Here is a 26,583-nt window from a genome sequence, read left to right on the forward strand (position 1 = left end):
TGTTCCACCTCTACTCTTTCACACCTGATCCAGTTAAGGGCTTCATGCTGATTGGTTGACCCAGATCTACCTGGACAGGGTGTGTATGAAGGTGTGTGGACCACTGCTGTGAGAGCTGAAGTGCTTGACTAGCACTCCGATCTATCAGAGTAATGCTGTCTTTTGGCGGCATCTAGTGGCCATTTACCAATACTACATTTGACTTTGACAATATAGAACTGTGAAACGGTATCTACATTGTAAGCCACACCGAGAAAAAAAAAAAAAAAAAAGATTATTACACTTTCCTCTGTGAATCAAGCACGAGCTGAGCTGAGCTGGTGGTGGGGGTTTATATTCTGAGAGAAAAAAAAAAAAAAAAAAAAAAAAACTTGGATTCACTAACAAGGAAATCCTGGTGATTTTAGCCCAGAATGACAATATTGTTTTTTTTCTGAATCAGCCCAAGTCATGGCAATGTCTGTTATATTGTGATTCTGGGCTCAAATCAGCAGGATTTCCTTCTGACTGCAACTTTCCCACTTAAAATGCAAAGAATATCTGAGTTTTCTTCTTTTAATTGTACAACTTGAATCTCAGAAAATTCAGAGTTTTTTGTCTTGTAATGTACATTCGCCTCACAGCGGCAGTGGATATAGAAAAGTCTGATGAACTCCACAGTGAAAAATGAAGAAATTCTGTCATAGATTCAAGATTCATTTACTTTATTGCCATATCGACATGACTGATTGTAATTTGTCTTAATGAGCTCATTAAAAAAGACAATTCAGTTCACTGTTCATTTAAAAAAATGTATTTCTGAAGCACAATGTAGTACAAAAGCAGTGCAATGTGCATCACATATAAATGACATAAAAAAAACATAAAAGACAGAAAAAAAGACATAAAAAAACCAAAAATAAGCACACGTGTCCATCAAAAGAGGCTAAAATACTATAAAAAAGATATATAAGAAAATCGTATCAGCATTAGCAGCACTGTCGTATTAGCAGCATTATCAAATTATTTAATTGTTTCAAGTACATCTGGGGCAGAGCCAGATGTTGTAAACCCAGGGGGGTCCCAGGGCATGCTCCACTGGGGATGATTCAGAGCAGCTCCCCATTCATAGCAGCTATATGCACAGGTCAAATGACCATGCCAGCTTTCCCCCACACCAAAATTTAGCCTAACTTTGGAGCGGTGGTTTCACATTAGCTTAAATACTGAATCCACGACAGCCTCTTCAGGTTTAGCAAGCCGTCAGGCTAAACCTAAAAGATTTGAGGCTGTTGAGAAAATATTCAAAAACATTCATGACCAATTACTTCAACCTTCAGACAGGCCGGCAGTCCTATGTTTCGTGTTAAGGAGGCGGACAGCTTCATTTTACCAAAACTTCTCTTTTCCCTTACTCTCTTTAAACCCTCACCATTCTCACTTACAGACTAAGTATTGTTATACTATATAATGTTTAGGGCTGGGCTGTAGATCGTTATTATATTGGTTTGTCTAGATATCGTCTGGGATTTTGGATATTATTGTGATATGGCATATACACCACCTTTTCCTGGTTTTAAAAGCTGATTTTTGTCTCTTCCAACTTCGCCATCATATCCACATTACTGATGACTTTTATCAAAAATCTCACTGTGTACATTTTGCTTTGTCTGTCCAAGGATCCCATATTAATGTTATCCATTATTCAATTAAAATCCCATTCCATAATCCCTGGTCTCCTTTCCTGCAGTTGATCCAGGTCTGATTTTCTCTACTGCTCTCTTCATTCAATAAGACATTCCCTCCCCCAATTATGACAACCCATAGTAACAAACTGTGTCGAAACTGTCCATAACAACTGCGCTAAATGAGGGCTCATGTCTTTGGAGGACGGTAAACTGAACGTATCCGTTAGCAAATACTGATTTGTACTGTTACTAAAACGGTTTCATTGCACCTGAGGTCAAGGATTTACCAAAACTGGCATGCAGCATGGCTTGTGCAAACTCAGGCAATGTAGCTGCCGGCACATCTGAAGTCAGTCCCTACAAATATTTCAGTTTTAGGGAAAAAAAAATCAGTACAGATTCAAATGGAGAAAGAAAAACTCACATTTCCGTGCAAATTCTGCCTACCGTGCCTGAAGAAACAAGTGAGCACGTCGGTCACATCAGCATAAGACCATGATAAGACAGATCTGTTTGGACTTGCTGTAGGACACATTGTTTAAGTGGTACGACATATTCTCAAATTGTTCTTTCTTGGATTTTAAAAGTAATGTTTGTGTTTTTATAGTAGTGTAGAATAATTCATGGATGGACGATAAGAGAATCCTGTGGTGTAGCTGCTCTCAAGCATAACTATCATCGACCCATTTTTGTATGCACAGGCCTATACTATGCTACGCTATGCTAATACGATGAGCAAAAACGCACTAAACTACAGTCTAAGCTATCAAAGAAACACAAAAGAAAACAAAGCAGACAGACAAACATGCAAAAACGAAATAACTGGATTAGCCGGGGCGGTTCTTGCGGGACCTGCTCCCTAATAATTGTAGCTGTCACCAGAAGGACTTGCCAATGTTTTGCCAGTGTGCACACATCTATACATCCTGTGCAGGGAGGGCCAGAGGTGGAATGCTTTGGCAGAAATGTTGTCTGGACCTATAACACCTACAACACCTACAAAGAGCATCAGTGTTTGTGTACCGTGTTGAGAACGAGTCAACGGAAATGGAAGTTTATGACTTTTTCTGGCCACACCAGAAAACCCTGCAGAGTTGGCTTGAGATTAACACACACTGGCAACAAAAAGGCATTTAAACCTTGCTCCAAACATTTTTTTGTGATTTTTAAAAGGCTAACGGGCAAAGAAAAGTTGAGGAGGGTGGATGACAAAGGCGATGTCAGTCAAAGTTGTGTTTGTTATAAGTCGCCAAAGGTATTTTCCTTGAATTACAAAAATAACATCCATCTGATCTAATACTGAGCATTGCCAACTTGCAGTGTTGATGTTTTGGATATTTACTGTATATTTACTGCCAGAGTCTAAGATAATTCGATGTGTTTGTAGTTTGTCTTACTTGGTATTAAAGTGCATGGTAATCTCGATGGCCTTTTAATGTCACATCATGTTTAATTTTTGCAGTTTTACAATATGACTTACAAGAAGTAGGCTAAAACATCTTATTTTGCTGGTGAAAAGAGTTTTGTTGTTCTTTTCAGCTGATGTGGTAATTTCTGTGCAAAACTTGAATGTCCTTAATATCAAACCATCCCGAGTTTTTGGAGCTTTAGGCATTGTGATATTTTTGCAAACTGCTTAACGATTATGCAGTTTTCACAGAGGTTGTCACCACTGGTGGACTGCGTTATGTTAATTTTGAAAAGAGTCATAAACAGCAAGTAATACGTGACATAGCAGTTTCGAGGCCCCCTCTCCTAATGGAGACTAAGACAAAAATCAACAAAATCAACAAATTGGGAATGAAAACTAAGAAAAAGTTTTAGTGCACAGCAGTTATCTGTAGCATCTCATTTTCAGAGAGAAAACAAAAAACTGGTAAACTTAACATAAACATACTAAAATAAATAAAACCTGTCATTGCACTCAGCAGCACCCAGCAGCATTCCTTTGTTTTTGGTGTCAATGGACACTTATTTGAGTGATACTAATGTATTATTACTACTGTATTTTTATGTATTATTCATTTAAACACATAAAACATATTTGAAAATAAAATGTTTGCATTGTGTGTTTGCTTAAGTGGATCTGCACTCTATTTAAAAAACATATTGGCCTTGTGAGTGCAGGCATCAGCCGATGATGATTGTCTCAAAATGCCAGATATTGGCCTGATTAGTCGGTTGACCACTAGTCTTGTCATGCCATCTCCCTGCTGTGTGGAGCCATGTTTATTGGGCCCCCTTAAACTGGTGTGCCACTTACTGACTGGCTGAATGACTTTTTCAGACATAAGTGAGTGGAGGCTCCTGGTGGTGACATTAAACACTGCAAGGAACTGGAGTCTCCTTGTGGCGATAGCTAAACATTGTTAAGGACGGGATCCGACAAGCACTAGCTTTTCTTTTTCCATGTGCCTCTGGTTCAGGGAATGCCATTACCATTGGGTTCCCAAAAACGGTAAACCTGGAGAAAACACTTGGCAACCAGCTGATACTGATTTGGCTGACGGTAATGTCCCAGAAGATAGGGAACAATCACCTTTTGGTCACATTCAGACAATCCCCACCCTGAGCCTAGACCTAATCAAACCCTAACCCCTAACCCTAACCCTAACCCCCACTCCAGAGCAGGGGGTTATCCCTCAAAAGTCAGGGTTAAGGTGTGCAGTGTGAATCGATGTTATAACAAAGCAGCACCAGAAAGTTTGTTGTTCAATCAAAACTGTGCTACAAGTGTTCAGGAAACATTAACCCTGAGCTTTGAGCCTGAGGTTGAATCTTTTTCCCGGGGCTAAGTGTTAGGCCTGGGTTAATACAGTACAGGTGTGACTGAAGGCTGACCTTAACCCCTGGGCTTACTGGAGCACAGGGCTAAGAGATTAAGGTGTGAGAAGGCCTACAGCTCCCAGCAGACTGGAGATCAGAGGTAGTTTCTTCGCCACTCTGCTGGACAGACCTCTCAGTGGTGTCAGTTTCCTGCTGGTCTGGACCTGTAATGACAAGCAACATGTTAAGGAGCAGTGATAAAAATAGACACGGCACACTGGCATTGGCTCAAACACAAACATTATTAGAAAAAAATAAGGAAAAAAAAAAAAAAGGAAATGTAAACATACTTCCAAGCCAACAGGCTCGACAAACTAATGCTGCTACAGCTATGAGAACTGCTAGAGCTGCTGGTGCTGCTCCGATGAGAACAATCCTTCCACCTTCTGTGGGCTCTGGCTCCTCTGGTTGGGGTGTCGCCGCTGTATGGAGAAAACATAACAGATTATATATACATACTGTATAAAATACACAGTATGTCCACTCAGCAGTGGTGGACGATCACGTTAGGAACATTTATTACACCAGTACTACAGAAACATACCCATCTGTCTGTCATATACATGTTTGACTCTGAGCTGCCCTCTAGTGGATTTATTGCTTATTTATTGCAACAGGATTTACTCAACAGTCACGTCATGCCAGTCAACAGATTCACCTGTATCTCTCAACAACACAGGATTTGCAGCATTTGAAAAATAAAGAACAATAATGAACAATACAATCAGCAAAATATCTATTTCTAAACTTGCACATAACCAGTTATTTCTATCCCGTGAAACGCCCAAATTGATCAACCACACGAGAGAGAGAGAGAGAGAGAGAGAGAGAGAGAGAGAGAGAGAGAGAGAGAGAGAGAGAGAGAGAGAGAGATTTTCATCGCTTTTCTTTCAGGGTGGGCCCAGCTGATGATCAGGGTGGGCACAGCCCCCTAAAGCCCGCCCTTGAACACGGGTCTGAAGGGAATCCAGAAAGTGTCAATTTGATAAGCAGAATCAATAATGGCATTGATATCAATAAAATGTGATTAACTTGATTGATTAATTCCCATCCCTAAGTACTACAGTAGTATGTGTGGTAACAGTACTGTCCAGCAGTGATTCAGTGGTGCAGTTTGAGAGTTACTCTGAGTTCTACTTACCAGTGACGTTGAGAGAAGATCTGGCGACGCTAAATTCATCATTGGTGGACACTACACACTCATAGCTGCCCGAGTCGTTGGTCCTCAGGCTGGACAGATGAAGTCTGATGTTTCCTTTTCTCAGCTCGTCTTTGTCCACCTGAACTCGTCCTGTGAACTGCTCATCTTGAGCTTCTGGGTAATCAACACCGTTTCGCAAAAGATATACAGTCGTCAAGGGCTCATATTCAGATCCCCTTGATGAAAACCAGATGCTGAGGTCGGTGAGGGGCATGATGGGAGTGACGGTCCACTCCATGGTGATGTTACTGTTCTCCTCTGCCTGATAGACAGCCTGGCTCACATTCACCTGTAATTGTCCTGCTGAGAGGTAAAGAGACACAGACAGACTGAAATGATTCCTGTGCACGACCATCATCTGATCTTCAACACTCTGCCTATGTCAACTTTTTTCATGGAAACTTGTGGGCGTGTGAAGCCCTTTGACACTGGGCTTTAAATCAAGTTGAAGGTGAACTTTTTGGAGAGTTGTGGTGTCCCATGATGGTCTAAATCTCTTGCATTCTCTTGCTTTTGTAAATCTGCTGATAGCTGTAGAACCAATAAGCTATATATCAGGGCAGTGCAGTCACAATATGTGTGTTGTATGTTTTAGTTTGGCTGAAAATGGATTTTGATGGTGTCCAATAAACTGAAGGTGTGAACTCACCACAGACAGAGGCTGTCAGGACAACAAGCAGCAGGAAGCTGATCATCTCCTCCCTGTGGAAGCAGAGGACAGACAGACCAATTAATCGGTTGGCTAATATCTGGGATTTTGAGAAAGTTGCACCGGCTGATATCTGCGGTCGTGAGGCTGATAAACAAACAAACAAACAAACAACAAAAAAAAAAACATGTCTGCAGACAGGCAGGCATCTGCAGGCAGCCTTTCAGTGCAGCTGCTGCTGTCCCACTTTCTCTCTGCTGTCTCATTTTTTTCTCATCATTAAAGTGTTGAATTTTTTTAGATGCAAAAACAAACAATCCAAAACAGAGCAGAAAACAAAACATGATATCAGCATTAGATATCAGCTGCCTCGCTCTCTAAATGTTGACATTGAAAAAGCCACAGGGGTGGAGCAGCTCAGTGAACCCTGTTCAGTGGATGAATAGTGGGGAAACCAGCTTTAGAAGCATTTCCTTCATTACATCTCTGGATGGTTTCAAATGCATATGAATATACATTTATGTGTTTGCTGCTGTCATGGATGGAGGTGGTGGATGGACCCAAACAGGAACACGGAGGCACGGAGCTCAGCAAACAACAAAATATTTCATAAACTCACAGGGAACACATGGTAGGAAAGACAAGACAAAACAATGGACAGACAAGGAAGAGCACTGAAAACAGGACTTCAATCCACAAGAACTAAAAAGCAAAAGGGACACACCTGGGGAAGGGGCTGGAGCACAAGACAGGAGAACACAGAGGAGAGGCTGAGGGAAACTCTGGGAGGGATCAGAACAACCAGAGCTGAAACACAAGACAGGACAGGTGAGGAACTGGGAGGGGCAAACAAGACACAGGTGAAATCAATGAAAGGAACCAGGCAAAGGAAACACCCAGGAAAACAGATACAAGAGACCAACCAAAACACAAAAACACAAAACCATGACAGCTACGTTTGAACACACTGTATGTTAAGAAACGTTTCCATGCTCTTGAGCGCTGGCTAACTCAAACTGTCTCATGTTGTGGAGCCCCAAGTTGTCCATCATTAAGCCCCGGACCCCCACTCCGTCACAAATGATTTATTGTTGTTTTTTTTGTTTTGTTTTGTTTTGTTTTGTTTTTTTTATTTTTTTTTTATAATGCACTCGTTCCTACCACTTTCGATTTCAATCAAAGCACACCCACCCACCCACACACACACACACACACACACACACACGCAGATATATCAGTCCCTGAATACCTGCAGTCATACCTCACATGCATGTTTGCATGAAAGAGAGAAAGTTTTGAACAAGAAATAACTTTTTCAAACATTTTCAAACCTCTATCTACAGTTTTTTTGAAGACAGGCCGCTGTGTTGCACACTTACCTTCAGTCTCAGCAGCAGAAACAAGTCAGGGAAGTTTGACGATGAAAAAGTGTCACCGACCTGTTTAAAGTCCAGATGCCAACATCTGTGAGGTTAAAACCCCTGGAACATAGCATGATTTTTTACTTCTTTTAGTGGCAGAGTGCGTGTAAGCAACAAGCCTGCCTTCTCTCCTTCCTCCATTTCCTCCTCTGCAGTGGGCACGCCTCAGAACAAAAAAAAAAAAAAAAAAAAAAAATAAAAAATTAGCAGTGACTGAGCCCTAACTGTTTCTTTTGTGGTTTTTTCCCCCCCAACGGCTTGTCATGTGACCAAACAGGAAACAACAAGAGCCCAGAAACAGAGCAGCAGCAAAACGACACACTGCAGTGAAACCTCACCCGAGCTTTGAAAAGAAAACCAAAGTGTGACACAGAAGTTCATCTGCTCTCATGTTCAGGGTTCAAATCTGGTTTCTGATTCCAAAAGTGAAGAAAACTAATCTCCAGTGCACGCTCACTTGATTTATTTTTGTTTGGGTTTTTTTGTGCTGAAATGAGTCAGAATAAGGCACCGGAAAAGTGAAAGAAAAGGGCCTTCCTTCCCCAAACTGGTCCCACAGAGCTGGAAGCAGAGAATTGTCCAAAATGGTGAGCTGATGCGTTCAGATTTCCCTTCACTGTAACTGAGGGACCGAGGCCGAGCCCAGAGAAACCAAGATACTGTACATCTATCTGTAAACCAGTGGTGTACCTGCTTCTCTAGCATATCTCTGCTTGATGGTAGTTTTGAGTTTATTGTCAGGGCTGAGACCGCCATACAGAACCAAGTCATTCATGTGTCCCTTAGAGTGAGTGGGTTCCTGTATGGCCTGAGTGAAGTTAATCGTTTCCAAAGTGTATATAAAACTGGTGACAAAAGCCTCAGAAGGGCAGCTGCATGTATATTAAAATCTCCTAAAAAAAGATTGTGATATAAAATAGGATCACTAAAAACTCGCTAAATGTTTTCCATGTGCAGCGCTGGAAGTAACTAATTCCATTTTCTAATTTCATTGAGTTGTTGCACACACACTTTTATTTTGTACTGTTTAAAGTCAGTATGTTTTTAGCCTGCAATAATGTCTAGTTGTTAAACTGGAAGCCTGAGCAAAGGAAGACAACATTATCTTTCATGTTTGTATGATAAAGCTGGGTATTTTTTTTACATTTTCCGTCACTTATATACCGTCTGCCATGGTATATTCTTCAAAATATGCAAAAACAAGTGAATTAATCCCAAATTTTCACAAGTCTTTATTCAGACGCTCCAAATGGATCGGTCAAACAGTGACATTCAATAACAGTCAATATCTTATCACCAAAGTTTATTACTGTTGTAAACAATTTGGGTTATTCATTGGAAAAGGAACAGGAATGCACATTTATACAAAGAGAGCTGCACCGGGAGGTGTCTGCCTAGTAACAACATTCTTGTACAAGCTGCATTAAGGAGCATTGAAAATAACATGAAAAAAAAAAAAATACAAGAAGTGTTGAGATTTGAATAGCGCCAGTACAATAAACAGTAAAAATCAAAACAACAACAGGATTTTCACTCACCGATCCTGGTGTATGTGGAAAAAACAATAAGGACAAATGAGTGATGTTACATTTCTACGTCCTACCTCCTAAAGGAAAACTCCCTGCTGGCAGTTTGCTTAGTCAGGGAGGAGGGGCCAACTTTGAGTGTTGTGTTTACAAACCACAGCTGATAAATCAGACTCATTCTGCCTTAAATATCAGATCAGAATCACATAACCATAACACAAATATGAAGGAGTGTATTAAGTGTAATAAAGTGACAACAGCTGCATGCTGTCAGAGCTGAAGTGCTTGACTTGCACTCCAACCTGCCATAGTAATGCTGCCTTTTGGCGGCATCTAGTGGCCATTAACTGGTACTATATTTGACTCTTTTTTTTTTTTTTTTGTCTTTTTGTCTTTTTTCTTTTTTTTTCTCACTCCCACAAAGGTCACCCTGATGATATGGCTGATAATGTAGAACTGTCAAATTGTGTCTAGCTATTTAGACACAACAACAAAAAAAATTATAATACTTTCTTCTCTGTATCAAGCAAACGATAAGAGCTGACGCCCTGTAGCTGATCATTTACACAAACAGGAAGACTGACAACACCTGAGGGCTATTTCACAGACTCAGGTTCACTGAGTAACCCAGAGTTTGTTAGCCCCCAGTTAACAGAAAGCTGGGTTAGCAAACCTGAGGGCTGTTTCACAAAAGAAGAATGAAGAAATTCAGGATAACAGAACAAGTGAGGCTTGATCAAGTCTAGTCAGTCCATCCTGGCTTAGTGTGTTTTCCTGGTCTGGAGCCGGCTAGCTGCCCAGAATAAACCTCCATGGTAACTTACATGCCACTGCTGTTGTGAAACCCAGTCAAGGTGAAATTCAGCCAGGATACCTGAAAAATCCTGGCTCAATCCCCTATCTAGGTTTTATGAAACAGCCCTCTGCAGAGAAAATCTGGCCACCAGCTGTCAGTGATTTGGCTGACATTCGTGTCCCTGAAGATTAGGAACAGTCATCTATTGGTCACATTCATGATCACTGGTGGAAAATCCACAGGGTGGGGATTGTCCGAAAAAAAGGATGGGGAAACACAAACATTATTAGAAATAAAACTGGTTGAAAAAAAGAAAAGTAAAGGGTGTCGCCAAAGTCTCTTTACAATTAAAAAAAATCTATCACAAAAGCAACTGATGAGATATGTTAATCAGATTTGTTCTCTGTACTCAGTGGTTATCAAATTTTTTAATCACATTGCATTTGTGTATTTCAGGTACCCTGTTGATGAAATAGGTTCTGTTAAATAAACCTCTAAAAAATGGCTACACCTTAAGAAAAGGCACAATGTGTATCGTCGTTTTTTGAAACAAAATCAGATATGCAGACTCAGCGAAACTACAGGGTTCTGTTAAAGATATGGTGTATGGAACAAAGATACGGGACATCAACGACCTGAAGCAAAAGGTCACTGATGCCGTTGCCACCATTGATGAGGCTGATGAGTCACAGGCTTTTTGTGGGCTCTGGCTCCTCTGGTCGGGGTGTCACAGCTGTGTGGAGAAAACATGACAGATTATATATACATACTGTGTAAAATACACAGTATGTCCACTCAGCAGTGGTGGACGATCACTGGTAGAACATTTACTACAGCAGTACTACAGAAACGTGTCCATTTAACTATCTATACATATACACGTTTGAGCTGCCCTCTAGTGGACTTATTGCTTAACATCCATTACATTGTGAAGGATGCATGTAGGCATGTGGGCAGTGATGGTTACATCATTTGAAACAGACATATTATTTTTGTACTTAAAGAGCACGTAAAATAACTATCAAATAAACGTTATGACTCTGAAACCTCAAACACAGGTACTAATTTTTTTCCAGCAAAACACTGAAAAGTGGTTTTCATGCACTTTAAGGTTTTGGATTTTTCTGCTCATCCAATTCCTTCTCACAAAACTATTTCATACATCACTACATGTCTCTGATTTTTTTTTTTTTTTTTTTGTTGCACATTGCTTTTTGCACACTGGGTTGGGTACTCAGATCTTATTCTGTTGTACTTAGATCTTATTCTTTATTTTTTATTTATTTATTTATTTTTTTTTTTATCTTTTTTTTATTTTATTTTCTGTGGATACTGCTAAAAAACTGCGAATTTCCTGCGGGATTAATAAAGTATCTATCTATCTATCTATCTATCTATCTATCTGATGTCTGGATTTGATGTGGTAAATGTGGTGCGATATCATCAATCTGAATTTACTGGCGTCTCCACGGTCTCATTTTATCTAACTGTGTGACAGCAGCTGTGTCCCAATTCAGGGTCTGCATCCTTCGAAGTCCGGGTCCTCCGACGTCGGCGGCCTTCGGAGGACCCGGACTTCGAACGAAGCGTCCTCCTCATCAACGAAATGGGACGGCCTAGCCTTCGGAGTATTTCCTGGTTGCATAACCCGCCGTTCCCGCCGTTCCCACCGTTCCCGCCGTTCCTACCGTTCCTGCCGTTCCTGCCGTTCCCATGATAACAAACTCCAGAGACAGAAATATAATGTTTCTTTCTGTCAGACAAGACAGAACAGTAACTGAATTTTGGGGTTTTGGTTTAACATACAGTATATGGCGCTGGATGTTCAAATGAGTAAAAAACGAATATTTATAATGTGAAATCTGAATACGAATCCCCACTAGATGCCGCCGTCGCCATTTCAGTTAACTTTTCTCCGACTGAGCAGCAGCACGCAAAGCATTTTGGGATACGGGAGCCCGAGAAGGATAGTCGCGGTGCATCCTCCGAATCGGCTACCAACGGCTGGAAAGGAGGACGCATTTGAAGGATCCTTTGACTTTGGATGAATTGGGACAGGCCTTCGCGCAGTGTTGTGACGTAACTGGACTTCAAAGGATGCAGACCCTGAACTGGGACACAGCTAGTGATGTGTAAATTGCCCACACCTCCACAGCCACTACAGTGGTTTTGTGACAGGCCCAGCTCGCTGTAGAACTGTAGTTGTAGTGGTGCAGTTTGAGAGTTACTCTGAGTTCTACTTACCAGTGACGTTGAGTGAAGATTTGTTCATGCTACCTCCATCTTTGTTTAACACTACACACCAGTAGGTGCCTGAGTCGTTGGTCGTCAGGCTGGACAGATGAAGTCTGATGGTTCCTTTTATCAGCTCGTCTTTGTCCAACTGAACTCGTCCTCTGAACCGCTCATCTCGAGCTTTTGAATGATCAGCACCGCTCAGCAGATAATATACAGTCGTCAAGGGCTCATATTCAGATTCCGATAATGAGATATAAAGGATGTAGTCAACGGGGGGCATGATGGGAGTGAAGGTCCACTCCATGGTGATGTTACTGTTCTCCTCTGCCTGATAGACAGGCTGGCTCACATTCACCTGTAATTGTCCTGCTGAGAGGTAATGAGACACAGACAGACTGAAATGATTCCTGTGCACGACCATCATCTGATCTTCAACACTCTGCCTATGTCAGCTTTTTTCATGGAAACTTGTGGCCGTGTCAAGCCCTTTGACACTGGGCTTTAAATCAAGTTGAAGGTGAACTTTTTGGAGAGTTGTAGTGTCCCATGATGGTCTAAATCTCTTGCATTCTCTTGCTTTTGTAAATCTGCTGATAGCTGTATAACCAATAAGCTATATATCAGGGCAGTGCAGTCACAATATGTGTGTTGTATGTTTTAGTTTGGCTGAAAATGTATTTTGATGGTGTCCAATAAACTGAAGGTGTGAACTCACCACAGACAGAGGCTGTCAGGACAACAAGCAGCAGGATGATGATCATCTCCTCCCTGTGGAAGCAGAGGACAGATAAACTAATTAATCGGTTGGCTAGTATCTGACATTTTGAGAAAGTTGCACCGGCTGATATCTGGGGTCATGAGGACGATAAACAAACAAACAAAAAAAACATGTCTGCAGAAAGGGAGGCATCTGCAGGCAGCCTGTCAGTGCCGCTGCTGCTGTCCCCCTTTCTCTCTGCTGTCTCATTAAAGTGTTGAATTTTAGATTAGATTAGATTAGATTCAACTTTATTGTCATTGCACATGTCACAAGTACAGAGCAACAAAAATGCAGTTAGCATCCAACCAGAAGTGCTTAGCAGTGTATTAAATACAAATGTACAGTATATACACATTATATGATAAACATATTATATATATATAGATATATATCTATATCTATATCTATATCTCTCTATATATATATCTATATATATAGATATAGATATAGATATAGATATATATATAGAGATATAGATATATAGATATAGATATATATATATACATAGTGCAAATTAATAAAAAACTGTTGCTGTAAAGTGCAGGTATGAAATGAATAATATATAATGCTACAGGTATGTACAGAATAAACAGGTTGAAAAATTGAGAAAATGAGAATTTTATTTGATGGAAAAACAAATAATCCAAAAAAGAGCAGAAAACAAAACATAATATCAGCATTAGATATCAGCTGCCTCGCTCTCTAACACATGGTAGGAAAGACAAGACAAAACAATGGACAGACAAGGAAGAGCACTGAAAACAGGACTTCAATCCACAAGAACTAAAGAGCAAAAGGGACACACCTGGGGAAGGGGCTGGAGCACAAGACAGGAGAACACAGAGGAGAGGCTGAGGGAAACTCTGGGAGGGATCAGAACAACCAGAGCTGAAACACAAGACAGGACAGGTGAGGAACTGGGAGGGGCAAACAAGACTCAGGTGAAATCACTGAAAGGAACCAGGCAAGTTGTCCGTCATTAAGCCCCGGACCCCATCAGGGAGATCCCCCTCAGACCCCTCCATGTGAGAGAGGGGACAAATCATCAACATGGTTTATTAGTTTAGACAAGCCTTGACATGCAACGACAACACAGCAAGAAGAACTCATTCCTGCCACTTTTGATTTCAATCAAGGCACACATATGCAACCCACCCACCTCCCACCCACCCACCTAATCCTAACCCTAACCCTAACCTTGAGTTTGCTTTTAAAAATGTCCACATTCTCTGTTTGCCTCAGGTCCTCAGGCAAACTGTTCCACAAACGTGGGCCGTAATGGTAAAAGGAGGCCTCACCACATGTTCTGGTTCAAACTTTTGGATGAAAGAGAGAAAGATGTGAACAAGAAATAACTTTTTCAAACATTTTCAAACCTCTATCTACAGTTTTTTTGGAGACAGGCTGCTGTGTTGCACACTTACCTTCAGCCGCAGCAGCAGAAACGTGTCAGGGAAGTTTGACGATGAAAAAGTGTCGCTGACCTCCTTAAAGTCCAGATGCCAACATCTGTGGCGTTAAAACAAAAACCTCGGAAATTAGGCAGAGCGCGTGTAAGCAACGAGGCTGCTTTCTCTCTTTTCTCCACTTCCTCCTCTGCAGTGGGCACGTCTCAGAATGCATTTTTTTTTTTTTTTTTGGCTGTGACTCATCAGAGCCCCAAATGATGCCCAAACAGGTACCAACATGAAGCAGAAACAGATCAGCAGCAAAACGACACACTGCAGTGAAACCTCACCAGAGCTTTGAAAAGAAAACCAAAGTGTGACAAAGAAGTTCATCTGGTCTCATGTTCAGGGTTCAAATCTGCTTTCTGATTTCAAAAGTGAAGAAAACTCAGCTTTTTTCTCATCAATACGTAGATACTCTGGCCAATTTCCAGGAATGGCACTGGATGGCTCAAAGCGTCAACAAATTCCCTTCCCTCTCTTGCCACATGTTTCAGCCTTCAACGTTTCTGCTTAACCAGACAATACCACACAATTTCCCATCAAGAGAAAAAAACTCCCTCTAATTGGCTGGCTCATTTCACCAAGTGGTGCACAGACAACCATCTCCAAATCAATGTCAATAAAACAAAGGAACTACTGTGCAGCCCCACCTCACCGCAGCACCCCACCATCATAAACACCCAAACATTGGAGACAGTGGACACATTCAAATATCTGGGAATAACTCTGGACAATAAACTCACCTTTGATCAGCACACCACGGACATTCAAAAAAGAAGCCAACAAAGACTGTCAGCCATCCACAAACTCAAAGGACTATATGATGCACCCCACCTCCTGTTGCTACTTTACCAGAGCATCATTCAACCCATCCTCCTTTACTGTTCCACATGTTGTTTGTTATGTTTTTATGTTTCTTCTATGTTCTGATGTCTTTTATGCCTATGTACAGCACTTTGGTCAACCTGGTTGTTTTAAGTGTGCTTTATAAATAAATTTGGATTGGATTTGGATGTTTCTTCACCATGCTTTCTTCAGGAGGGTTCGCCTCGGGAAAAGCCTGATCCCCGCAGCCATAGCTGCCCTAAATGGCAAGCCCCGCTGATCTGTCTGTCCACCACTGCTGTGTGTCGTTATTGCTGTACCGTTATGTTTGTACTGTTACTGTTATTGCTGTTGTCTGTCTATGATGTGGAATTTTCTTGTCATGTACAGTCAGTGAAGACAAATCTCCCTCTGGGGACCAATAAATCAAACCAGTCAGTTCTTTGTGTGTGAAAACCAGGCATGTCCACCAAGAGCATCCCTCACCAAAGGAAAAAAAAAAAACACCTTTACAGCTCCTGTGGCCGGGTGTCTGAGAGCCACATCGGATGACAGCTTCAATGAGTATCTTCAGTAACGAGCGTTGGTAAAGGTAACGGCCTTGTAACGATGGAAATAGTAATTAGTTAGATTACCCGTTACTGGAAAAAAAAATAACGCCGTTGTTCCCATCACTGGGTGTAGGTGTGATTAGGCAACAGGTTCACTCACAAACCAGTCTTAGGTTTTCTTTTCAGTGGGCAGTTCCCCCTGTGTAAGTCCAGCTGTGTGGAGCTCCAGTTTGGTGCAACTTGGTATGAGTCGGCTGAATTTAGCTCAGCTGATAGATAGATAGATAGATAGATAGATAGATAGATAGATAGATAGATAGATAGATAGATAGATAGATAGATAGATAGATTTATTTTATTGATCCCAAATTGGAAAATTCCCTGAAGTAACCCATTGGTCTTATAGACCAAGAATAACTGCATGTTTGTAAGTAGGGTGCTTTGTAGCACCTGAGGTCAACATTTTCTCATAGTTGTAGTATTACAGGACAACCTGTTCATTATGTCTGTTTTCCACAGGTTCCTGCAGCTGCTGTTTGGCCTCCTGTTACATATTGTTTGGTATTTAGTCTGCTGGTAGCATTTTGGCCTCCCAGCTATAGAAGCTGAGGTGAGGCTTCATCAAAGAATTAGTTTAGATTATTGTAGATCATTGTAGATTTCTCTTTCCTTCTGAGGTACTATCTGTAAATCACTTGTGTACCTGCTTATCTAGCGTATCTTTGCTTGATGGTTAACTGTCTTTTCAATATTGGCTGAGTGCCACCTGGAGGAGTCAGCCACTTGGGTGAGTTCCCTTCACTGCATGCTGTGGCCAAAAGCACTGGGTGTCATTCATGAGGTTGGGTTTGCTGTGACTGTGTGTTTGACTGTGGTGAGTATTTGCACTTGCCTCTTTAATATCATTAAAAATAAAAAGTCGATCACACATAGGCCAAATATTAAAACAATTCAATTTATTTGACTTGATACTGACAAAAAATATGGTGATTTATGAGCCTCAATCAGGCTCAGGAGAATCAAATGCTTTTTGGAGAGTGTTAGATCAATTTGAAATCTATTTTTGAGTTTATTGTCAGGGCTGAGACCGTCATACAGAACCAAGTCATTCATGTGTCCCTTAGAATGACTGGGTCCCTGTATGGCCTGAGTGAAGTTAAATGTTTCCATAATGTGTATAAAACCGGTGACAAAAGCCTCAGAAGGGCATGTGCATGTGTATTAATATCTCCTTATTAAGACTGTGATACAAAATAGGATCACGAAAAACTCATAATTGTTGTGTTGAAATTTGAATAGCGCCAGCACAATAAACAGTAAAAATCAAAACAACACCAGGATTTTCACTCACCGATTCTGGTGTATGTGGAAAAAATAATAAGGACAAATGAGTGATGTGACATTTCTACGTCCTACCTCCTAAAGGAAAACTCCCTGCTGGCAGTTTGCTTAGTCAGGGAGGAGGGGCCAACTTTGAGTGTTGTGTTTACAAACCACAGCTGATAAATCAGACTCATTCTGCCTTAAATATCAGATCAGAATCACATCACCATAACACAAATATGAAGGACTGTATTAAGTGTAATAAAGTGACAACAGCTGTATGCTGACAGAGCTGAAGTGCTTGACTTGCACTCCAACCTGTCATAGTAATGCTGTCTTTTGGCGGCATCTCGTGGCCATTAACTGGTACTGTATTTGACTTTTTTTTTCTTTTTGTCTTTTTTCTTTTTTTTTCTCTCTCCCACCAAGGTCACCCTGATGATATGGTAGATAATGTATAACTGTCAAATGGTGTCTAGCTACTGAGACACAACTTAGGGTTAGCCCTAAGTACAGGGTGTCCACAAAGTCTCTTTACAATTTAAAAAATCTTTTACAAAAGCAACTGATGAGATATGTTAATCAAATTTGTTCTCTGTACTCGGTGGTTATCAAAGTTTTTAATCATATTGCATTTGTGTATTTCAGGTACCCTGTTGAGAAATAGGTTCTCTTAAATAAACCCCTAAAAAATGGCTCATCCTCAAGAAAAGGCACATCGTGGTTTATTGAAACAAAATCGGATGCACAGACTCAGCGAAACTACAGGGTTATGTTAAAGATATGGTGTATGGAACAAAGATATGGGACATCTGCTTTGTCAAAAAGGAAAGTTTTAAGAGTAAACTTAAAACTTTCCTTTTTGACAAAGCTTATAGTTAGGGCCAGCCCAGGTTGCCCTAGACCAGCCCTTAGTTATGCTGCTATAGGCTTAGACTGTCGGGGGACTTCATATCATGCTCTGAGCACTTTCCTCTTTTCTAATCTTCCTCTTCCCTCTTCCTTTCTTCTTCTTCCTGTCCCCCTCTATACCCTCCTCCTTTTTACTCAGTGCATGCTATTGTTCCAGAGTCCTCTGCCCCTTTGCTTTCGCTGTGCTTTTTGTGTCTTGTCTAGGTTATCCTGGAAGGTCATCCAGCTGCAGACGAGAAGGCTAGATGCTGCATGTCACTTCCATCTAGAGACTACCTGTTCAGGATACCCTGCTGTTTCTGCTGTTGTCTGCTGTCCCAGTTTGTCCTTATCTCCCTGTCTCTGTCTCTTTGTCTCTCTCTCTCCCCTCCCCACCCATCTAGAGGTAGATGACCGTCCACCCTGAGTCTGGTTCTACCTGAGGGTTCTTCCCGTTAAAGGGGAGTTTTACCTTGCCACTGTCGCCAAGAGCATGCTCAGGAGGGAATCTGTTGGGTTTCTTGTTTTTTTTTTTTTTTTTTACTATAATTTGTAGAGCGTGGTCTTTACCTGTTCTACCTGTAAAGCGCCATGAGATAACTTCTTTTGTGATTTGGCGCTATATAAATAAAGTTTGATTGATTGATTGATTGATTGACACCGTCGACCTGAAGCAAAAGATCACTGATACCATTGCCACCACTGATGAGGCTCTGCTACAGCCAACATGGCAAGAAATTGAGTACCCTCTTGATGTGCTTTGTGCAACTAATGGTGCCCATATAGAGGTGTATTAAATGAGGCAAACAAACTTCAATATCTACTCCTCATTTTGTCATAATTTCCACAGAATTTCTCTATTCGTTTGCTTTTGTAATAAATTTGTTAAATTGTAAAGAGACTTTATGGACACCCTGTACATAGGAAATGTAAAGACAACGGGCTCAACAAACTACTACGACTGCTGCTGCTACTACAGCTACTACATGAAGGAGAACTGCTTGAGCTGCTGGTGCTGCTCCGAAGAGAATAGTCCTTCCTCTTTTTTTGCGCTCTGCCTCCTCTGGTCGGGGTGTTGCAGCTGTATGAAGAAAACATGACAGATTATATGTACATATTGTGTAAAATACACAGTATCTCCACTCAGCAGTGGTGGATGATCACTGGTAGAACATTTAACTATCTATACATATACACATTTGAGCTGCCCTCTAGTGGATTTATTGCTTAACATCCATTACAATGTGAAGGACGCATGTAGGCATGTTGGTAGTGACGGTTACATCATTTGAAACAGACATATTTATTTTTGTACATACAGGGGACATAAAATAACTTTATCAAGTAAACGTTATGACTTTGAAAGCTCAAACACAAGTACTAAATTTTTCCAGCAAAACACTGAAAAGTGATTTTCTGCACTTTAAGGTTTGGGATTTTTCTGCTTATCCAATTCCTTCTCACAAAACTATTTCATACATCACTACACGTCTCTGATGTCTAGATTTGATGTGGTAAATGTGGTGCGATATCATCAATCTAAATTTACTGGCGTCTCCACGGTCTCATCTTATCTAACTGTGTGACAGTGATGTGTGAACTGCCCACACCTCCACAGCCACTACAGTGGTTTGGTGACAGGCCCAGCTCGCTGTAGAACTGTAGTTGTAGCCATGGTAACCGACATCCCACAGTAGTACTGCTAGGGATGGGGATCGAGAACAGGTTGTTGTTCTTGATGACACTGAAAACCTGTACAGTCTACTTTCCCTTCAAAGAAAATTCACAGGAAGGGATCAATAAGGGAGTCTATAAAAAGTCAAACCAATAAGAATCGATAATGGCATTATGATTAGTTAGACTGATTAATTCCCATCCCTAAGTACTACAGTAGTATGTGTGGTAACAGTACTGTCCAGCAGTGATTCAGTGGTGCAGTTTGAGAGTTACTCTGAGTTCTGCTTACCAGTGACGTTGAGTGAAGATTCGGTGGTGTTAACTCCATCACTGGTGATCATTCTGCACTGATAGCTGCCTGAGTCGTCAGTCCTCAGTCTGGACAGATGAAGTCTGATGTTTCCTTTTCTCAGCTCGTCTTTGTCCACCTGAACTCGTCCTGTGAACTGCTCATGTTGAAAGTCTGGCAGCTCAACACCGCCTCGCAGATAATATATTTTCTTCACGGGCTCATTATCAGATACCCCTAATGATAAATGGATGTTGAGGTCGGTGAGGGGCATGATGGGAGTGAAGGTCCACTCCATGGTGACGTCACTGTTCTCCTCTGCCTGATAGACAGCCTGGCTCACATTCACCTGTAATTGTCCTGCTGAGAGGTAATGAGACACAGACAGACTGAAATGATTCCTGTGCACGACCATCATCTGATCTTCAACACTCTGCCTATGTCAACTTTTTTCATGGAAACTTGTGGGCGTGTGAAGCCCTTTGACACTGGGCTTTAAATCAAGTTGAAGGTGAGCTTTTTGGAGAGTTGTAGATAGATAGATTTACTTTATTGATATACTTTATTGAACTGGGAAATTCTTATGTTACAGCAGCATCAATAGAAAAATAAAATAAAATTAAATAGAATAGAATAGATGCAGTTATAGTGTCGCTTGTGTCCATGTCTGCTTTTGTGTTTGGTTTGTTGTTCATTTATTGAGTGGTGTTATTTGGTGGGCCAGCCCACGTGATGGGGGTGTGTTGTCGAGTGACGTCACATAGAGAGAGGAGAGGTGCGCTTCAGTTAAGCAGCTAATTACAGAGAATAGTGAGACAACTTTGGAGATCTGTGCATGAATGAAGGGTGACTTCAATCTGTTTATAAATGTGTTATCTGTCTGTTGTCCTGTTAAGAGTGTTTTTGGAACTGTACTGGAATGTATATTGATTTATTTTTGATGCCGTTTCTTTGCCGAAATTAAACTAATGTTAACCGGCCACCAGAAGTTGTTTTCAAAATAAGAGTATCCGGTTGCCAGAGGAGGTGGTATGTGAGTTTGTCAGCATTTTGTTTGTGTCAGCAGTTTGTATGTTTTAGTTTGGCTGAAAATGTATTTTAATGGTGTCCAATAAACTGAAGATGTGAACTCACCACAGACAGAGGCTGTCAGGACAACAAGCAGCAGGAAGCTGATCATCTCCTCCCTGTGGAAGCAGAGGACAGATAGACCAATTAATCGGTTGGCTAATATCTGACATTTTGAGAAAGTTGCACCGGCTGATATCTGCGGTCATGAGGCCGATAAACAAACAACAAAAAAAATGTCTGCAGACAGGCAGGCATCTGCAGGCAGCCTGTCAGTGTGGCTGCTGCTGCCCCCTTTCTCTCTGCCATTTCACTGAAGTGTTGAATTTTATTAGATGGAAAAACAAACAATCCAAAAAAGAGCAGAAAACAAAACATATACATCGGTCATCGGCCGCCTCGCTCTCTAAATGTTGGCATTGAAAAAGCCACAGGGTTGGAGCAGCTCAGTGAACCCTGTTCAGTGGATGAATACTGGAGAAACAAAGTTTAGATGCATTTCCTTCATTACATCTCTGGATGGTTTCAAATGCATATGAATATACATTTATGTGTTTGCTGCTGTCATGGATGGAGGTGGTGGATGGACCCAAATGCAGGAACATGCAGGCACGGAGCTCAGCAAACAACAAAATATTTCATAAACTCACAGGGAACACATGGTAGGAAAGACAAGACAAAACAATGGACAGACAAGGAAGAGCACTGAAAACAGGACTTCAATCCTCAAGAACTAAAGAGCAAAAGGGACACACCTGGGGAAGGGGCTGGAGCACAAGACAGGAGAACACAGAGGAGAGGCTGAGGGAAACTCTGGGAGGGATCAGAACAACCAGAGCTGAAACACAAGACAGGACAGGTGAGGAACTGGGAGGGGCAAACAAGACTCAGGTGAAATCACTGAAAGGAACCAGGCAAGTTGTCCGTCATTAAGCCCAGTGTTGTAATGTAACAAAGTACAAATACTTTGTTACTGTACTTAAGTAGAATTTTCACATATCAGTACTTTACTTCATTATTTATATTTCTGACAACTTTTACTTTTACTCCACTACATTTCCGAAATAAAATGTGTACTTTTACTCCGATACATTTTTCTTAACCATATTCATTACTCGTTACTACAAAATAAAAGTTGAGTTGGTGACGCAATTCCTGTTTGTTATCATTTCAACCGCGGCCGAGTGCGAAGAAGAGGCCACCAGACACAGTGGGTTACCCGGCTGCTCATATATGAATCTCTGCAGGCTTTCTGTGTTTTTTCGGAAGCATCTTTGTGATTTTTTATGCATTCGTTCAAAGACAGGGTGACATATTTTAGGCCATTTTCGTTGTGGCGAATGCTGAAGGAGTCGGCCTTTAATTTGCGGTTGCCCTCGTTCGCCCTGTGTCCCATTTGAAGCTGCACGTCAAACCAGACTTTACAGACAAGCCCCCAAGGTGTGTCTGAGCTTCGTGCCTGAAAGTGCTTCATCTTCTGGCAGTCTGCCTCGGTTATGGCTTGGTGGTGGGAAGATTTGTCACGTCCTTCTCGGCGGAGTTTCTTTACCACACCGGCGAAAACATTGTTGCTGGTGGTGAATTCAGCGTCTTTTAACAGACACCAAGCAGCTCCTCCAACCACTCATCCAGGCTCAGGCCACCCAGCAAATCAAAATTCACCACAAAGTCTGACATTTTGTTTACAAAAGTCTTGAAACAAATGTAACCTAATGAGTAAGTTGAGCGCAGAGTAGTTGGTTGCTAGGCAACGCTATGTCCGTTTACACTGGCGCAGGGATATTTTGCGGTCTGCCAGTGGGTTACACTGGTTTTACAACGGCATGGAACGCGGCTCAGCCAATCACATTTAAGGATGGGAAGCACCCGTTTTATAATTTCAAATAATAACTCGCTCTCATGACAGTTGTGTTGTTGCCAGTTGTCAAGTTCAAACAGGGAGGTTGAGAGACAGAGAGTTTTAACAGTAATGTTAAAAAGTTAGAGCTTTTTTCTCCTGTACCCAGGTTGCTTTTACTGTAAGGACAGTAACAGCAATAAATTCATTATCAAAATTCTAACCGCTCACTTTGTTTAAATACTTTTACTTTTACTTCTAGCCTAATACTTAAGTACAGAAAATTTCAGAAAATTACTTTTGATACTTAAGTACAGTAAATGTCAGGTACTTTAAGACTTTTACTCAAGTAATATTCTAAAAGGTGACTTTACCTTCTACCAAGTCATTTTCTGGTAAGATACTTGTACTTTTACTCAAGTATCGCTTTCAAATACTTTATACAAGACTGATTAAGCCCCGGACCCCCACTCCGTCAGCTCTCTGATGTCTTGTGTTTGTTCAGACGCCTTCCACAAACCACAGACAGAGGTTACTGTGAGTTACAGGGAAGTTTTCTAAAATTTGTCCAGGACCCCCTTGGAGGACACTCAAGGACCCCTTGTGGGTCCCGGACCCCATTTTGAAAACCAGTGGTCTAACTAAGCAGTAACAAGGACTATCAGGGAGATCCCCCTCAGACCCCTCCATGTGAGAGAGGGGACAAATCATCGACATGGTTTATTAGTTTAGACAAGCCTTGACATGCAACGACAACAGAGCAAGAAGAACTCGTTCCTGCCACTTTTGATTTCAATCAAGGCACACACATGCACCCCCCAACTCCCACCCACCCACCTAATCCTAACCCTAACCGTAACCTTGAGTTTGCTTTTAAAAATGTCCACATTCTCTGTTTTCCTCAGGTCCTCAGGCAAACTGTTCCACAAACGTGGGCCGTAATGGTAAAAGGAGGCCTCACCACATGTTCTGGTTCAAACTTTTGGATGAAAGAGAGAAAGGTGTGAACAAGAAATATCTTTTTCAAACATTTTCAAACCTCTATCTACAGTTTTTTTTGGAGACACGCCGCTGTGTTGCACACTTACCTTCAGCCGCAGCAGCAGAAACGTGTCAGGGAAGTTTGACGATGAAAAAGTGTCGCCGACCTCCTTAAAGTCCAGATGCAGAAGGCAGAGTGTGTGGAAGTAACGAGGCTGCTTTCTCTCCTTTCTCCACTTCCTCCTTTGCAGTGGGCACGTCTCAGAATATATCAAAAAAAAAAAAAAAAATTGGCTGTGACTCATCAGAGCCCCAAATGATGCCCAAACAGGTACCAACATGAAACAGAAACAGAGCAGCAGCAAAACGAAACACTGCAGTGAAACCTCACCAGAGCTTTGAAAAGAAAATCAAAGTGTGACACAGAAGTTCATCTGGTCTCATGTTCAGGATTCAAATCTGGTTTCTGATTTCAAAAGTGAAGAAAACTCAGCTTTTTTCTCATCAATACGTAGATAATCTGGCCAATTTCCAGGAATGGCACTCGATGGCTCAATGTGTCAACGAATTCCCATCACTCTCTTGCCACATGTTTCAGCCTTCAGAGTTTCTGCTTAACCAGACAATACCACACACAATTTCCCATCAAGAGAAAAAAAACCTCCCTCTAATTGGCTGGCCTCCAGTCCAAGAAAAATTCAAGTCTCAACAAGAAAATATCATCCCTGAAGAATGACTGTACCTTGTTCTCAAGGCTCTACATTGCATCACAGACAGGTGAATTCTTTGAGCATGAAAACCAGGCATGTCCACCAACACCATCCCTCACCAAAGAAAAAAAAAACACCTTTGCAGCCCCTGTGGCCAGGTGTCTGAGAGCCACGTCGGATGACAGCTTCAATGAGTATCTTCAGTAACGAGCGTCGGTAAAGGTAACGGCCTTGTAACGATGGAAATAGTAATTAGTTAGATTACCCATTACTGGAAAAAATTAACGCCTTTGTTCCCATCACTGGGTGTAGGTGTGATTAGGCAACAATTCACTCACAAACCAGTCTTAGGTTTTCTTTTCCGTGGGCAGCTCCCCCTGTGTAAGTCCAGCTGTGTGGAGCTCCAGTTTGGTGCAACTTGGTGTCGGCTGAATTTAGCTCAGCTGATAGATAGATAGATAGATAGATAGATAGATAGATAGATAGATAGATAGATAGATAGATAGATAGATAGATAGATAGATTTACTTTATTGATCCCAAACTGGGAAATTCCCTGAAGTAACCGGTTGGTCTTATAGATCAAGAATAACTAGATGTTTGTAAGTAGGGTGCTTTGTAGCACCTGAGGTCAACATTTTCTCATAGTTGTAGTATTACAGGACAACCTGTTCATTATGTCTGTTTTCCACAGGTTCCTGCTGCTGCTGTTTGGCCTCCTGTTACATATTGTTTGGTATTTAGTCTGCTGGTAGCATTTTGGCCTCCCAGCTATAGAAGCTCAGGTGAGGCTTCATCATAGAATTAGTTTAGATTATTGTAGATTTCTCTTTCCTTCTGAGGTACTATCTGTAAATCACTTGTGTACCTGCTTATCTAGCGTATCTTTGCTTGATGGTTAACTGTCTTTTCAATATTGGCTGAGTGCCACCTGGAGGAGTCAGCCACTTGGGTGAGTTCCCTTCACTGCATGCTGTGGCCAGAAGCACCAGGTGTCATTCATGAGGTTGGGTTTGCTGTGACTGTGTGTTTGACTGTGGTGAGTATTTGCACTTGCCTCTTTAATATCATGAAAAATAAAAAGTCGATCACACATAGGGCTAATATTAAATCAATTCAACTTATTTCATTTGATACTGACTAAACTTATGGTGATCTACGAGCCTCAATCAGGCTCAGGAGAATCAAATGCTTTTTGGCGAGTGTTAGATCAATTTGAAATCTATTTTTGAGTTTATTGTCAGGGCTGAGACCGCAATACAGAACCAAGTCATTCATGTGTTCCTTAGAACGAGTGGGTTCCTGTATGGCCTGAGTGAAGTTAAATGTTTCCAAAGTGTGTATAAAACCGGTGACAAAAGCCTCAGAAGGGCAGCTGCATGTGTATTAAAATCTCCTAAGAATGTGATCTAAAATAAGATCACGAAAAACTCACAAAATGTTTTCCATGTGCAGCGCTGGAAGTAACTAATTCCATTTACTCATCTTATTCAGTTGGTGCACACACACTTTTACATTGTACTGTTTAAAGTCAGTGTTTTTTTTAGCCTGCAGTATTGTCTAGTTGTTAAACTGGAAGCCTGAGTAAAGGAAAACAACATTATCTTGCATGTTTGTATCGTATCATAAAAGTGGATATTTTTTTATATTTTATGTCACTTGTTGCATTGACTGAATTCATTTTGAACCAACACTTTCCCGCCTCCAGCTCCTTCTAGTTCCTTTTCCTTTGTTGGGGAATCATGGCTCTCTTTTCCTTTGGGAAACAAACTAAAAATCCCAGAGGTTGGGACATGATTAAAAAAAAAAAAAAAAAAAAAAATCTTATTTTTCAGAGATTTTATATTCCAATCCTCAAAAAAAAAGAAAAAAAAAAAGACAATACTCTTACACCATG

At 41.2% G+C, this 26,583-nt stretch overlaps 2 protein-coding genes and 1 long non-coding RNA gene across 6 annotated transcripts; 1 reads left to right on the top strand and 2 right to left on the bottom strand.

Annotated features, from left to right (window-relative positions):
* Positions 1-807: 807 nt before the first annotated feature.
* LOC115376426 (uncharacterized) lies at positions 808-7,105 on the bottom strand. The gene is made up of 5 exons (XM_030075996.1): positions 7,068-7,105; positions 6,344-6,396; positions 5,635-5,997; positions 4,784-4,915; positions 808-4,657 (listed from the first exon to the last, which is right to left on the bottom strand). Exons 2-5 carry the CDS (start codon positions 6,387-6,389, stop codon positions 4,539-4,541), a joined length of 660 nt encoding a protein of 219 aa, XP_029931856.1. The 5' UTR covers positions 6,390-6,396; positions 7,068-7,105; the 3' UTR covers positions 808-4,538.
* A 2,185-nt stretch (positions 7,106-9,290) lies between these two features.
* On the top strand, positions 9,291-17,576 carry LOC115376436 (uncharacterized). Its single transcript, XR_003929804.1, has 3 exons — positions 9,291-9,347; positions 10,468-10,471; positions 17,511-17,576. It is a non-coding gene; the product is annotated as an uncharacterized LOC115376436 (long non-coding RNA).
* On the bottom strand, positions 10,676-24,338 carry LOC115376430 (programmed cell death 1 ligand 1-like). 4 transcript variants are annotated; one of them, XM_030076004.1, is made up of 5 exons: positions 24,085-24,338; positions 23,857-23,975; positions 21,226-21,278; positions 12,331-12,690; positions 10,676-10,819 (listed from the first exon to the last, which is right to left on the bottom strand). In XM_030076004.1, exons 2-5 carry the CDS (start codon positions 23,883-23,885, stop codon positions 10,773-10,775), a joined length of 489 nt encoding a protein of 162 aa, XP_029931864.1. In that variant the 5' UTR covers positions 23,886-23,975; positions 24,085-24,338; the 3' UTR covers positions 10,676-10,772. The 4 variants fall into 4 exon arrangements, with proteins under 4 accessions (XP_029931864.1, XP_029931862.1, XP_029931866.1 ...); XM_030076002.1 differs by having other exon boundaries at positions 12,331-12,693; XM_030076006.1 differs by lacking the exons at positions 21,226-21,278; positions 23,857-23,975; positions 24,085-24,338 and adding exons at positions 13,040-13,092; positions 14,509-14,654.
* Between the last annotated feature and the right edge of the window lie 2,245 nt (positions 24,339-26,583).

This window comes from Myripristis murdjan, chromosome 18 (assembly GCF_902150065.1).
Source record: "Myripristis murdjan chromosome 18, fMyrMur1.1, whole genome shotgun sequence".
In the NCBI taxonomy this organism is placed as follows: domain Eukaryota; kingdom Metazoa; phylum Chordata; class Actinopteri; order Holocentriformes; family Holocentridae; genus Myripristis; species Myripristis murdjan.